We start from the raw sequence: 15,188 nt of genomic DNA, 5'->3' as shown, positions 1-15,188 counted from the left end.
AAGTAGAAGATATTTCCGATTAAATATAAATTTTGCTTATTCTATTTTATAAATTTAAAGGCTTTTGACAGAGTGTACACTTTTTCTTCACAAGTTTTGTTATATTTGTAAACTTATGCCAGATGTTTCTACCAATTTTGGTAACTGATGAAAGGAAGCAAAAAAGTAACACATAGCAGTAATGTTATAAATTTTGAAACTTCTTTCAAATAAATCATTATATAAGATTTGCATCAGATTGCTTGCACTTATTTTGAACAGGATTGTTCTTTTATTATGTTATATAATAGTGATCTGAATGTTGATTTGTGCTGTGCTGTGCAAGTGATAATAAAATAATTTTTGAACAAAAAATTTTACTTTTAATTTGCCAATGCATGAATGACCTCTTTGTATACTATTAGCTTTGTACTTAGATATGTCCAAAACTGCTCTAGGATAGTGGACTGCTAATAACACTTGGTAGATTCCATGTTAGACATTGTTACAAAGTGCTAATGGTGAACTATTGTGATTGCGCTGTGTCTGTTGTGTGTTAGATCATATATATCAGTCATCAACAGTTATGTAAACAATATCTCTAAAAGCATTGAATGAATTTTGATGAAACATAGCTGCTTTTCCTTTGGCTGTCCTTTACTGAAGTTGTTCATATGGTTAATGACTGAAAAAATTGTTGAAAAAGACGTTAACAGCCCCCCCCCCCCCCCCCCCACACACACACAGAGTTGTTGTTTGAAACTGCTAGCCAAATTTTTAGCTCACCTGTCACCAAGTGACAAGGTGAGCTACTGTGACCGCTTGATGTCCGTCATCTGTCGTGCGTCAACAGTTTGTAAAAAAATCTTCACTGGGCAGAATTACATCAAACTTCACAGGAATGATCCTTGGGTACCCCCCTTTCAAAGTTGTTCAAAGAATTGAATTCTATGCAGAACTCTGGTTGCCATGGCAACCAAAAGAAAAACTTTAAAAATCTTCTTCTCAAAAACCAGAAGCCATAGAGCTTAGATATTTGGTGTAAAGCATTGCCTAGTGGACCTCTACCAAGTTTGTTCAAATCAAGATCCCAGGGTCAAAATTGACTACGCCCCAGGGGTCACTTGATTTAACATAGGAAAATCTTTAAAAATCGTCTTCTCAAAAACCAGAAGCCATAGAGCTTAGATATTTGCTGTGAAGCATTGCCTAGTGGACCTTTACCAAGTTTATTCAAATCATGATCCCGGGGTCAAAATTGACCCCAGCCCAGGGGTCACTTAATTTTACATAGGAAAATCTTCAAAAATCCTATTAAAATAAACCAGAAGGCCTAGAGCTTAGATATTTCACATGTAGCATTGCCTAGTGGACCTCTACAAAATTTGTTTAAATCATGACCCCGCCCCAGGAGTCACTTGATTTTATGTAGGAAAATCTTAAACAAGAGGACCATGATGGTCCTGAATCGCTCACCTGTCCCCAAATGACCCAGTTTTAACGGAGTATGACGTCGTTTTTTCTATTCTTTGACATAGTGACCTCGTTTTTGAGCTCATGTGACCCGGTTTTGAACCTGACCTTGATATCATCAAGATGAACATTCAGACCAACTTTCATACAGATCCCATAAACAAGAGGGCCATAATTGCCCTATATCGCTCACATGTCATCATTGCAGGACAAGAAGGTCAAAAAATCATAATCAAGATCAATCAAAAGAATCATAAGAAAATATAGTTGAAATTTTCCTAAAGGTACAGATATGTTAAAATACACCTATAAATTGGAGGTACCATCCATGCTGTACCGCAGGAAAGTAGTCTCGGTTTTTCCCTATGGCCAGTAATAAAAAAGTGACTAAATAAGCTATTTATAGTAATATAAAGGGGCCATAACTCTGGAACCCATTATGGGATCTGGCCAGTTCAAGAAAGAAACCAAGATCTTATGGTGACACAAGTTTTTGTGCAAGTTTGGTAAAAATCAAATCATAAATAAAGCTGCTATTGTGCAGACAAGGTCACAATAGCTAATTTTGGCCCTATCAGGGGCCATTACTCTGAAACACATTAAGGGATCTGGCCGGTTCAAGAAAGGAACCGAGATCGTATGGTGACACAAGTTTTGTGCAAATTTGATTAAATTCAAATCATAAATGAAGCTGCTATAGGAGAGATCGAACAGGTATAAATGTTCTAAAAATAGAACTGCTGATAAGCCACATTCCAGTCAGTATTGAAAGGTCGTACAAACATTGATAGTATGGGTCAGTTTGTCTGATGTTTTGAATGCGGTCAGTGGCCAGCAGGAATGAAAACAAATGAGTACAATTAAAGGAACAACAAAACATTGTTGCTATGGATTGTGTAACAGTGACTCTAGGTATGCTGATAGAGATTATATGCAAGGTGTATTTTGGATAAATTTCCCAAAGCCTAAACGCACAGAAGCTAAATGTCGTAAATGGGTTGCTGCATGTGGTAGGAAAGATTTCACTATAGAGAAGGTGAAGAAGTGGACATATATATGCAGCAAACATTTTGTTGGTGGAAATGGCCCTACGGAAGCTAATCCTGACCCAGTACCTGCTTCATACACTCCAGCACAGGTTAGAAATTTTTTTACATTCTCTTTCATTAAACTCTGAACATTTAAACGTCAATTATTTCATTTAATATATACCATTGTCATTCTTCTGCCTTAAAGTGATATTTATATAATATATTTTTTGTTTCAGGTTGAAAAATTTTCTCGAAAGCGTAAAGCTCCCACACCCAGAAGCACACCAGTTTCTAAAAAGACATTGTTTGAAGTCTCTGAAGCTCTGTTATCACTACAACATACACCCCCTGTCAAGAAACCACAAGTAAATCAGCAACATCATGATGATTCCACTGATCAAGCACTTCCTGAAGAGGTACTTCAAATATTTTGCTTAATTCATTAATGCTTAGAAGGTGTAAATTAATGTATACATGTGTCCGATTAATTTTGGTAAATATGCGTCAAGTTACAGAAAACACACATTTTCACTGATCAAAGAAATGATAAGCATTGATTCCTGGCTGCGGGGAAGGCCTTGTTACATAATGCATTAATCTGCAGACAACTGATCTTTTACTACATATTTGCTGAAAAAAAGTGTAACAAAAATGACAGTTTGCCTTGCATGATGAAATTACAGTTTTTAATTGATCAATAGATTGTCCTCCGTCAGGTTATTTAGTTTATTTTATAATATGACTATTTGAAGAAAAAAGGAGTCAAAATGTTTCAATTTATATAAGTTAGACATATCCTACGCTTTAATGAGCTTACAACATGCATTTTTCCGAACAAAGGTAGTATTTATAATATTATATTATATAATTTCAGATTTGCCCTGACTTTATCGCAACGCCGATCAAGACTGTTGACAATGAGACACAGACAACATATTCATGTAGTGAGCAAATTTCAAACAAAATAGAAAAGCGAATCTTGCAGAATAAACAAAGAATTGTCAGTACTAAGAAATCAACACAGCAGAAAAGCAAGTTCTCATTCGATATTCTTAAAAAAGACGAAAAGCTTTTCAAGTTTTATACTGGACTAACAGTACTTCAGTTTAACCATTTATTCAATGCGTTAGGAGAATCTGTGCATACACTTAAGTACTGGCTTGGAAACAAAACGTCAAACAGAAAACGGAGAAAAGGAAAGGCTGAAAAAAAATTGTGTGCTGAAAACCAACTGCTTCTTACACTTATGAAACTCAGGCAAAATTTTCCTAACAAAGACCTTGCGCACAGGTTCAGTGTCAGTCCTAGTACTATTTCAAGTATTATCATAACTTGGATTCAGTTTTTATATAAGATGACACAGCCACTTTGGGACAGAATGTTTCCTTCTAGGGAGCTTATACAAGAACATTTGCCAGCGTGCTTTAAGTCATTCAGAAATGTTCGAATAATAATTGACTGCTTTGAGATATTTGTCCAAAGTTCAGGAAATTTTGCAGAACAAGGGAATATGTATTCATCCTACAAGAATCATACTACATTAAAATGTCTAGTTGGTATAGCTCCGACTGGCGCTGTGACATTTTTGTCTGATGTATATGAGGGTAGCAAATCGGACAGAGATTGTTATTGACTCTGGCTTTGCAGATATTCTTGAACCAGGGGATTTAGTAATTGCAGACAGAGGTTTCATCATAAAAGATATTTTGCAAGCTCGAAAAGTTGAACTAAACATCCCGCCATTTTTAAATGGCCGAGACAGACTTACTGCCCAAGAAGAAATTGCAACAAAGCGAATTGCACGTGTACGCATTCATGTTGAACGTGCAATCGAGCGAATGAAGAAATACAAAATTATTGGGACAGTTCTTCCTCTAAGTTTCAAACCAGTTGCCACACAGATTGTAAAGATAATAGGACTTTTAGTAAATTACCAGGAGCCTCTTGTCAAATAAAATAGTATGTAAGAACTGTGTTGGACGTACAAAGCTCTCTGTTTTCCTGTATAACGAATTCTGGATCAGCCGTCTGAGGAACTGAACATTGCGAATTTATAATCTGGAGTTATATTATAAATTGGTAAACTTAATAAACGCTCAAATTTGTTCACGTTGAGACGGATCATGCATGCAAGACTAAATAATAAAAACACCAAATAGTTTTTGCCACTTTTAAATATATAATAGTATTCAGTGTATGAATTTTGTTACAAAAATAAATACTAGTACATGTACTGTAATGTTCTTTGTTATGTTAAGTTATGAATCAAAACCAGTTTTAAAGTTCCACAGGCATAAGTCGTCTTGGAATTCTCATTTCCAGATACTCTGGCATGAGCGTGCGATGGTGAAATTCTATAAGTTTTGGGTACAGTTCGTCCCAAAATGCTTTGTCTCTCTTAACGCGCTGGATCTTAATTCCCTTTGGTGACCAAATTACAAAGTCGCAAATGTCCACGTCACATATTGCCATCTGCATTTGCATTTGGTGGTAATATGCGTGAGTACGCTTTACAATTATTTCACCGTCGTGCACACTATAACACAGATTATATTTTTGATTTCGTTTTAAAGAGTCTGTATTTGCTGGGTGACATTTCTCTAGTACCAGAGGGCATTTAATTTCCACTACACCGACAAGGTTCCCGTCCATACTGTATATTAGTCCATCAGGACTGCAGCCTAATTCGATATATTGTGGATTGATCCAGAGTCCTGATTTTTCAATTTTGTACGAATTGTTCACTTTTTTACAGTATGCACCAAACGCCTCGTTTTCGTGATTTTTCCCATAACGCAACGCTTTTATATCGGGCAAGGTCTTTCCCCATAAAAGTCTCTTTAGTAGGTGATATCTACCCCTTTGTGTCCTTGTTGAAATGACCTCCTTAGCAATCGATGCTGTAATCCTTAGGCATCTGCTTGCATGCCACTGCTCAGAATTTGTCTGTTCACGGGTGTTGGGAACTTCATAGGGTCCTGTTTCAGTACAGGTAGATTTAAATAATTTGATAGCAGAGTCTGTCATTTGTTTTAGTATTAATTTGTCTACATCATAGTCACTGTACTTTATCTCAAGTACCTGCTGCATCATGCTTACAGAGCTGCTGTTTGGTAGACTTGCTATGAAATTGTCCACAAATGTTTTTTCATCAACACTCTCTGATCTAGGATCAAACTTTATAATCCGGTCAGGTTTTAATTTTTTATTGTAATCTGCACTTTGACATGACTGTGGGTCACGCTTGTTTTTTCGACCAGTATTCCATGTGCAAAGTTTGCTAGTTGGAGCTACTTGATTTCCAAATTTCATTATGTAATCTTCCAACGAAAAAAGTAATGCAGCAATGTGATTACATCTGCCCACTGATGATGCTTTGCAATCACATGCCGCATCCATAACCTTTCCCGAAGTTGACTTCAACGTAATACAGACATTATAGTTTGTTTTTACAGTGTAAGAAGCCATTACATTGCATTTAACAAATTGGAAATCATCTTTTATCTGGTGTTTAACATTCTTCACATGTCCGCTTATAAAATACTGTCTGCCTTTTAACATTGGTTTTGAGGTGTTGAAATCTTTAATTCCATCCTCACTGTCACTACCGCTATCTGACTGATTGATTCTTGTTGTATTTGCAGTTGTTATTATGTGCTCATATATAGTACCATAACAAAACCCTTTTGGTAGGTCACCGGCTGGAAAATTCTTCCATCCTGTTGTTGGAAAGATTGGAATGTTGACTGAGCTGTCCGCTTCCCCACGCACCTTGGCTAGGGCTTCAGTAACTTTCTGCTCGTACCATCTACCGCCATCAATAGATATAATAATATCGTCATCACCGCCAGCTTCAATGCAAGCTTTGCATCTGAAAAGAAATGTGAAAAAAAGTTTTGTGATAAAGGCACATCTGTTTGCATGTATTATGTAATTATATAACAGATAACATCTGCAACTAGTTGTTCATGCATGCCCTCAACCTTTTTATACAAATATGTCTAGAATGACCATCTGACACCAAAGATCATTTATCTACTTATTTATTTATTTATTATTAATATGTCTATTCATTTATTTTCATTCATAATCTGTAGAAGTTGATTTTTACCTTATTTCTGGCATTATCACATCATATTCTGATATTAAACTTAATAATCATTTTAATTACATTTCCGTCTTTTGAAATAAAGATTCTTTAAAAAAATAAATTGTAACTAACAAAAAACAAAGGAAACATTTTTAGCAACTGTTTACATTTTAGGCATAAACAATACAAAAACAAAACAAAAATACTCAGGTAGACTTACCTTTCAATCAAATCTGTCTTTTTTCCAGAGATATTTAAACCTCTACACTCTAACCAAGGTTTAAGTTCACAAACAGAATGTTCTGAAATATCACTGCAATGAAACTTTGCACCTGGGACATCATTCTCTGTTAATTTTACTGAGAAAATTTTTTGTGATGCTGCCATTGTTTGATATGGTAGTACAGGTGAATTATCAGTGTTTGTACGACCTTTCTAGAAATGTGTATCACGTGGTACACACAGCTGATATTGATGACGTGCTTACCGATCTCTCCTATTGTGCAGACAAGGTCAAAATAGCTAATTTTGGCTCTTTTAGGGGCCATAACTCTGGAACCCATATTGGGATCTGGCCAGTTCAGAAAAGGAACCAAGATCTTATGATGAAACAAGTTATGTGCAAGTTTGGTAAAAATCAAATCATAAATAAAGTTGCTATTGTGCAGACAAGGTCAAAATAGCTAATTTTGGCTCTTTTAGGGGCCATAACTCTGGAACCCATATTGGGATCTGGCCAGTTCAGAAAAGGAACCAAGATCTTATGATGAAACAAGTTATGTGCAAGTTTGGTAAAAATCAAATCATAAATAAAATTGCTATTGTGCAGACAAGGTCAAAATAGCTAATTTTTGCCCTTTCAGGGGCTATAACTCTGGAACCCATAAGGGGATCTTGCCAGTTCAAAAAAGGAACCAAGATCTTATGGTGAAACAAGTTGTGTGCAAGTTTGGTTAAAATAAAATCATCAATGAAACCACTATCGTGCAGACAAGAAATTGTGGACGGACGACGGACGAAGGATGATCACAAAAGCTCACCCTGTCACAGGTGAGCTAAAAACACATCGGAAGATGCCGTCTTCAAGAGATGCTTAACTGGCACTGATAAATAATGTCATACTGGTGTATAACTTTAACTACAAATTGTTTGTTAAAATAACATACTGATTAAAAAGGATGTCGTAGACCATCAGTATGAAAAAAGGACGTTTCCGTGTTCATGATTTCAAAAAATTAGGATGTGCGGCCAAAATCGTCATCAAAGAAAGTTTGGCATTTCCATAATTCAATGTATGACAACTGCAACCGATAAATATGTCTCTAATCAGTGAACATAAGTGGAATGATTATATTCGCATTTTTGTCACAATAAATTTATCATATATATCTAAAGAAGTGTAACAACATAGTACTGTATTTTCCCTATTCCGGGAAAACTAGGCCATTGTAGTATTTATGGGTAAATTTTCACAACTGAATGCATCATTTTGGCTCTTATCTAAATATTACTTTACAGGTCAGTGCAAATTCAAAGTATCTAAAAGAGATGTTTTTGCCAAAAGACTGTGCCTGGCATGGTTGAATGTGGACACTGAAGTGAAATAAGAGGGCCATGAAGGCCCTGTATCGCTCACCTGACCTGTTGACCTAAAGATCATCAAGATTAACATTCTGACCAAGTTTCATTAAGATATGGTCATAAATGTGGCCTCTAAAGTGTTAACTAGCTATTCCTTTGAATTGACCCGGTGACCAAGTTTTTGAACCGACATGACCCAGATTCAAACTTGACCTAAAGATCATCAAGTTTAACATTCTGACTAAGTTTCATGAAGATACAGTCATAAATGCGGCCTCTACAGTGTTAACAAGGTTTTCCTTTGATTCTAGAGTGTTAACAAGCTTTTTCTTTGATTTCACTTATTGACCTAGTTTTTGACCCCCACCTGACCCAGATTTAAACTTTACCTAAAGATCATCAAAATTAACATTCTGAACAAGTTTCATTAAGATATGGTCATAAATGTGGCCTCTCAAAGTGTTAACTAGCTTTTCCTTTGATTTGACCCAGTGACCTAGTTTTTTTACCCAACTTCATCCAGATACAAACTTTTCCTAAAGATCATCAAGTTTAACATTCTGACTAAGTTTCATGAAGCAATATGGCCTCAAGAGTGTTAACAAGCTTTTCCTTTGATCTGACATGGTGATCTAGTTTTTGACCTCCCCTAACCCAGATTTAAACTTGAGCTATAGATCATCAAGATTAACATTTTGACCAAGTTTCATTAAGATATGGTCATAAATGTGGCTTCTACAGTGTAAACTAGCTTTTCCTTTGATTTGAGCGTGTGACTTAGTTACTGATCCTACATGACTCAGATTTTAACTTGACCTTAAGATCATCAATATTAACATTCTGACCAAGTTTCATGAAGATACAGTCATAAATGCGACCTCTACAGTGTTAACAAGGTTTTCTTTGATTTCAAATGGTGACCAAGTTTTTGACCCCAGATGACCCAATATCGTACTCGTCCAAGACTTTATTGAGGATAACACTATGATCAAGTTTCATTAAGATTGGGCCAAAATTGTGCCCTCTAGAGTGTTAACAAGCTTTTCCTTTGATTTGACCTCGTGACCTAGTTTTTGACCCCAGATGACACATTATCAAATTAACTGAAAATTTTATTAAGGGTAACATTCTGACCAAGTTTCATTAAGATTGGGCCAAAAATGTGACCTCTAGAGTGTTAACAGTCAAATTGTTGATGATGGACGACAACGAATGACGGATGGACGACGGACACAGGGTGATCACAAAAGCTCACCTTTGAGCACTTCGTGCTCAGGTGAGCTAAAAACAACATTTGTAGTAACTAGTGACAATCATCTCATTAGAAAGGAATGTAGATGTATCAACATCTCCATATATCTCTGTATATCAAAATGAGTTTGGTGGAATGTATAATTAGTGATTAAAAACAATACTTCAGTGTGTACAATGCATGTTCTGAGTGTATTTCAATAATTCAGGCAGCCTTTACTCTCTAATTTGTTATATTCACAGCTGTACCCATATCTTTTTTGTGTTTTTCTGTGTAATACTGGAAGACATTTTTTTGTAATTTCAAAATTAGAAATTGTCGCTGACAAGAGTGCTCTCGTTATGCAAGGCAGTGAAAAGGCAGAAAATTTTAATGAATAAAACAACATTTTTATTGATGTATGTGTACAAATATACAGTATGAAAACTGGTGAATTCAAGGAGGTGGAATCAGCCTAGTTGTTGGATACAAAGATAATTAAACAAATCCATGAAAAGGTTGACGAGGGCGTGAAAGAACCTCAAAGGAAATGAAAAGGCACATAGAGTCATTTGTGCCACACATCACTCCTTCCTTCCTTATCAAGTCCTGCCAACAGAAGGTTCAATCCTTCCACATCTACAGTAAGAAGCCACATGTACCTTGCTGCCATCAAAGACCAAGAAAATGATGACCAAGAAAAGTTGGTGGCCTTCGCAAGGTAGGTATGATCATAGAATTACGCTTTATTCAAAATGTATGTTTTGTCACAAAGGTCTACACATGTATTCATGCACTGGCATTTACAAATATATCTTCAGTATCAAAGACTAGACATGAACAAACATGTATGACTGTTTTGTGTTTATTGCTCTGCATTGTTTTTATTTGGTAGATCCCTTTTTTTGTTCAACTTCAATTTTTTTTTTCGTATTACTTCCCTTTTATGTAACTATAAATAGCTTATTTTGAAACTTTTATTATTATTGGGAAAAATCGAGACCAGACCTCCATTTTTTGGATGTATTTTGACATACCTGCGCCATACAGGGGATTTTTTTGTAAACTCAAGAATTTTTTGTGTGGACTTTTTCCCTTTGTTTTTTCTGTCCTTTTGGCTTCAACAGTCAAGTTCTTTAAATTTTGCTGCAACCCTTTGGGCGTATATTTTCCCGCTTGGCAGAGCTCTTGTTATCTGGGAGATTTTTACCAAACTTCACAGGAGATACTGCTGCCAGGCCTAGTTGTGTATATCATTTGAATGTTATTGTTAATGTGTTAATCATTTGCTTTAAGAGAATAAAAATGTAGCTGTTGACAAGTTCAAATAATTTTTCTACTTATTTGAAATTGTAGATTGTTACACAAGGCAGATTATTTTTATTTCACCAAAACTTACTAGATTAACTAAAATGTGTCTTTTTCTACTTTTTTTCAGACACTGCAAAACTTCATTCTACAGAGGTAATACTGAAAAATCAGAACTTGTAGTCAGTCCAAAAGGAGTGGTCATTTCAAAACCAGTCAAGTTCAACAAAAATACAGAGAGACCCAACACCACCTGAAATTCTACAGGAAAGTAGACACATGTCAGTGACAAGATTTAAGGTAGTTCTGCATGTTTAAATTGATTTTTTTTTCGATTTTTTTTTTCTACAATGTAGAATTTGATTAAACTCTGATTTTTCAAAACTTCAGAGTATACCTAGAAAATTCAGCAAATAAAAAAGATAGGGTCGTGTGCTTGATTTTTTGCTAGACCGACTTGAAAAATTTGGACCTCATGCAATATTTCATAATGGGAGTCTATGGGAAAATCAGAACTTTCATAACATTTTCACGAATAGAACTTTTTCTATAAAGTCATTTAATAGATATAATTATCAGTATCTATGAATTGCAAGAGTCCATTTTTATAATTTTTAATGCCTGCATTTTTTATTCCAGGTTGACTCAAGAGTTGTTTACTGGAATCAGAAAACAGGACGACTATTTATTTTCACGATAGAGAATATGCTTATGTGAGAAGTTTCTACCAGTTTGATCAAGAGATGCAGACAGACAGCCCAGATGAGCCATTCGTAACAACAGATAGAAGCTTATACTTTTTGAGATCAGGAAACTGAATATTTCCATGGGACACATCATTTGTAACCTGCTTACATATCGAGTTCCAACACAGAACCAACATGCGTCTTTTTAAAGCGCTCATTTTGAATACATCTTTGCCTATATTATGCATATACGGGACATTAGAAGGGGTGTACTGCTCTTCTTAGCAGATGGCAAATCGAAAAGCCTATAGCGGTAATCAACGTTCATGGGAATAACGAAAACATGTACAGACAGTAGTAAAAGAAGTGATACTCAACTGATTTGTTGAGTCCACGGCACAGAATTAAATGTGCGAATTGCTAGTTTTTCAATTAGAAATGAACATAAGAAATGCTTGATGTTATTGATTACTCAAATTTTCTGCTTATTTCATTTGGACAAGAAATGAAAATGATTCATAATTATTTGAAAAACTGTTTTAAGAAGTATTTAAGTTGAATAAAATGTTAATTTAATCTGGCATGTCTCCAATTAATAACAATATGACGTTTCTTTTCTCATACCCCATCTTTGTCTTGCTTTTTCCTAACATACTGTATTCTGCTGTAGGTATGATTGACCTTCATTTTATGTCATCTTTCAGTGTGTTCCCATATACCAAACCATTTCACATAAAAGAAAAATATGGGACTCTTATACTACACATAGTGCATTTACGGGAAAAGTCTGGTAAATGTATCTTTTAGAAAAACTGGTCTGTGAATTCCCCGAATACGAAAACCAAATTCAGTCTGAATGTGACACAAAAATGGAATCTGGTGCTACGCATATCTTGCATAAACGGGAAAAAACCTGGCCCATATATCAAAAACTATAGGTCCGTATATCCCCATATATCAGATGCAATTACATTCCGTATATGACACAAATACGGGATCCATATATTGCGTATACCATGCATATACGGGACTAGTCCGTATATAAAAAAAATACGGTTTGGTATATGCCCCGTATATGACAAAAGTACGGGATCCGTTTACTAAGTATATCATGCGTATACGGAAAAAATCTGAAGCCCGTATATTAGAAAATACAAGTCCGTATATGCCCCGTATATTAGATGCAATCACAGTCTATATATGACGAAAATACGGGATCCGTATACTACATATATCCGGAATATACAGGTTCATATACGTGTTCCGTATATTCTAAAATACGGAAAGTATACGGGAAAAAGTCTCAAGACCCTTCGTATACATGAAAATGAAACTTATGTTAAAGCAGGACACAAATAAACATTTCTATGGAATTTTCTTTTTAAGTTTGTATATTTTCATATATACGGGAAATATACAAATATACAGACTTCCCGTATACTAGATGTTCCAATACGGGATCGTATATTAGGTCCGTATATTTGTAATATACATCCTGTATACTCCGATATTTTCGAAATATATGGGACCGTATACTCCTGTATATTGACCCTTTTTTCCCAGTGGAAACTGGATGAAAATGAAGAACATTCATCTCCAAAAAGAAAAAGGTGATTGTGATAAACAACTATATTACGGTGTGTAATAAGATTTCAAGAAATGGATTTTTGATGTACAGCAAGAAATGTTCCAAAGTCAGCAAACAAAACTCATACACAATTCTTCTGGATAAGGAAGATTCTGATGGATACCCAACAGCAATTGTAGTGCTGCGGTACATTATGCATCAGCCAACACAAAAGGTGTATGCAGTTGGTCAGCTATTTAGACAGGTACCAATCTGATTCTTGGGAACAGAGTGCCACATATTAGAAGATATGAAAGGTACAGTATAATGCTTATTCATTCCTCATGTTAATGTAAAGTTAACATGATCACAAAATTAATATAAATTTACAAACAACATGAAATGCATAAGTCATCAGTATGAACGCTTATATTTTAAGAAAATAAACAAAAATATTTACATCAATTTATTATTATAGCTGCATGTTTATAATATTCACCAACATGTTTTATAATTCATTATAGATTTGTAAACAGTAAAACCTGTCTGAAGCAGCCAGTCAATGGAGTGGCTTACAGCAGGTGGCTGCTTAATGCAGGTAACTTAAAGAATGATATTCTGGCTGCTGAAGACAGGTTGGCTGCTTACTAGAGGTCTGCTAAAGCATGTTTTACTGTACTTTTAAACAGTATATTAATCTGAAATGATTTTTACAGGGGAAGTAAAACATTGCTGAAAGTTGAAAGGCTGCAGGTACCCCTCATAGTCATGAATGTAACAGACAAAATGTACTGCGCAAAACTTCCAAACCATGATTATGGAAACAGATTAATGAAAAGACTATCCTGTGTGCATCAACATGGTGTAAACTGTAACAAGAGGGTCATTGACCCTAAAATGCTCACCTGTGTACAAGGTATTAAGTGTGTTTGTATAAGTACAAAAGCCTATAGTTAGTACATGTCAGACACAGAGGTGTTGCCATTTTTTTAACTTAGGGCAATAATTTGAACAAATATGGTATATATAAAACAGAAAAGTGACCACGCCCCCTGACAGCCATGTTATTTGACGGATCGTATTAATTTGAAAATTCTTGGTAGAGGGTCACACAAGGACCATTTGTGTAAAATTATTCTAAAATCGGGCCAGCAGTTTCACAGAAGAAGATTTTAAAGGTTTCCACTATATACATACAGGGAAAAGTGACCACATCCTCTTGCGGCCAGCCCGCCCGCTTAGCTCAGTAGGTAAGAGTGTTGGTCTACGGATCACGGGGTCGCGAGTTCGATCCTCGTGCGGGGGGTATGTTCTCTGTGACTAATTTTGATAAACGACATTGTGTCTGAAATCATTAGTCCTCCACCTCTGATTTATGTGGGGAAGATGGCAGTTACTTGCGGAGAACAGGTTTGTACTGATACAGAATCCAGGAATACTGGTTAGGTTAACTGCCCGCCGTTACATGACTGAAATACTGTTGAAAAACGGTGTTAAACCCAAAACAAACAAACAAACAAATCCTCTGGTGGCCATGCTTTTTTCATGAATCGGAATAATTTGAACAATCTTGGTAGCGGGTCACACAAGGACCATTTGTGTAAAATTATTTTAAAATCAGAACAGAAGTTTCACATAAGATTTTTCAAGTTTCCACTATATACATACAGGGAAAAGTGACCACATTATATCCACATATATTCAGTAGGAACAGAAGCATTCATATACTTGCATGATACATATATCACACTATAATAACGAAGTCGATAAAGGCAGCATATTTGTTTTCCATAGTAATTTCTTGCATCACCACCATCAAGAAGGAATAGACTCACTTATAACAGATGGATGGAAAATAGAAAGTCCACTTCATGCAAAACAGGGTGATAGTTATTCACATGGTATTTATGTCATTCAGGTGAACACAATGAGGTTTTTCAATATTTTTTTAAAGTAACGGAAAAAAAATTTTTTCCATCCCAACCTTACAAATGCTGCTGCGTGAGTGAGGTGCTAACATGAACAGTTTCCAAAATAATACATGTACGTATTTTAACACTCGTGTGTTTTGATGTTATTTGGCTCAAATGTTCACCACCATGAGACAGAGTGTCATGTGCAAGAATCTTAGGTCAAGATCACACTTTGAAGGTAAAATTCAAGAATAACTTTTTTTCTGGAGCATACCGTTTTCATGCATAGAGGGATTTAGATGCAACTTGTCACAATTGTTCACCATCAT

General features: G+C 35.5%; 2 protein-coding genes across 2 annotated transcripts; one reads left to right on the top strand and one right to left on the bottom strand.

Moving 5' to 3' along the window:
- The first annotated feature begins 748 nt into the window (after positions 1 to 748).
- Positions 749 to 4,636, top strand: LOC123525403 (uncharacterized). The gene is made up of 3 exons (XM_045304441.2): positions 749 to 2,590; positions 2,720 to 2,899; positions 3,358 to 4,636. Exons 1-3 carry the CDS (start codon positions 2,303 to 2,305, stop codon positions 4,114 to 4,116), a joined length of 1,227 nt encoding a protein of 408 aa, XP_045160376.2. The 5' UTR covers positions 749 to 2,302; the 3' UTR covers positions 4,117 to 4,636.
- Positions 4,637 to 4,647: 11 nt separating this feature from the next.
- On the bottom strand, positions 4,648 to 6,992 carry LOC123525402 (uncharacterized). Its single transcript, XM_045304440.2, has 2 exons — positions 6,794 to 6,992; positions 4,648 to 6,354 (listed from the first exon to the last, which is right to left on the bottom strand). Exons 1-2 carry the CDS (start codon positions 6,958 to 6,960, stop codon positions 4,761 to 4,763), a joined length of 1,761 nt encoding a protein of 586 aa, XP_045160375.2. The 5' UTR covers positions 6,961 to 6,992; the 3' UTR covers positions 4,648 to 4,760.
- Between the last annotated feature and the right edge of the window lie 8,196 nt (positions 6,993 to 15,188).

The sequence above is a fragment of the Mercenaria mercenaria genome, chromosome 5, assembly GCF_021730395.1.
Source record: "Mercenaria mercenaria strain notata chromosome 5, MADL_Memer_1, whole genome shotgun sequence".
Classification (NCBI taxonomy): domain Eukaryota; kingdom Metazoa; phylum Mollusca; class Bivalvia; order Venerida; family Veneridae; genus Mercenaria; species Mercenaria mercenaria.
Note: the sequence above shows the minus strand (reverse complement) of the source record. Positions and strands in the feature narration are given on the sequence as shown.

Coding starts and splice junctions, on each gene's coding strand:
- LOC123525403 (XM_045304441.2), top strand. CDS start 2,303: ATGAGTACAATTAAAGGAACAACAAAACATTGTTGCTATGGATTGTGT. Junction 2,591..2,719: donor CTTCATACACTCCAGCACAG/GTTAGAAATTTT, acceptor TTTTTGTTTCAG/GTTGAAAAATTTTCTCGAAA. Junction 2,900..3,357: donor ATCAAGCACTTCCTGAAGAG/GTACTTCAAATA, acceptor ATATAATTTCAG/ATTTGCCCTGACTTTATCGC.
- LOC123525402 (XM_045304440.2), bottom strand. CDS start 6,960: ATGGCAGCATCACAAAAAATTTTCTCAGTAAAATTAACAGAGAATGAT. Junction 6,355..6,793: donor AAGACAGATTTGATTGAAAG/GTAAGTCTACCT, acceptor ATTTCTTTTCAG/ATGCAAAGCTTGCATTGAAG.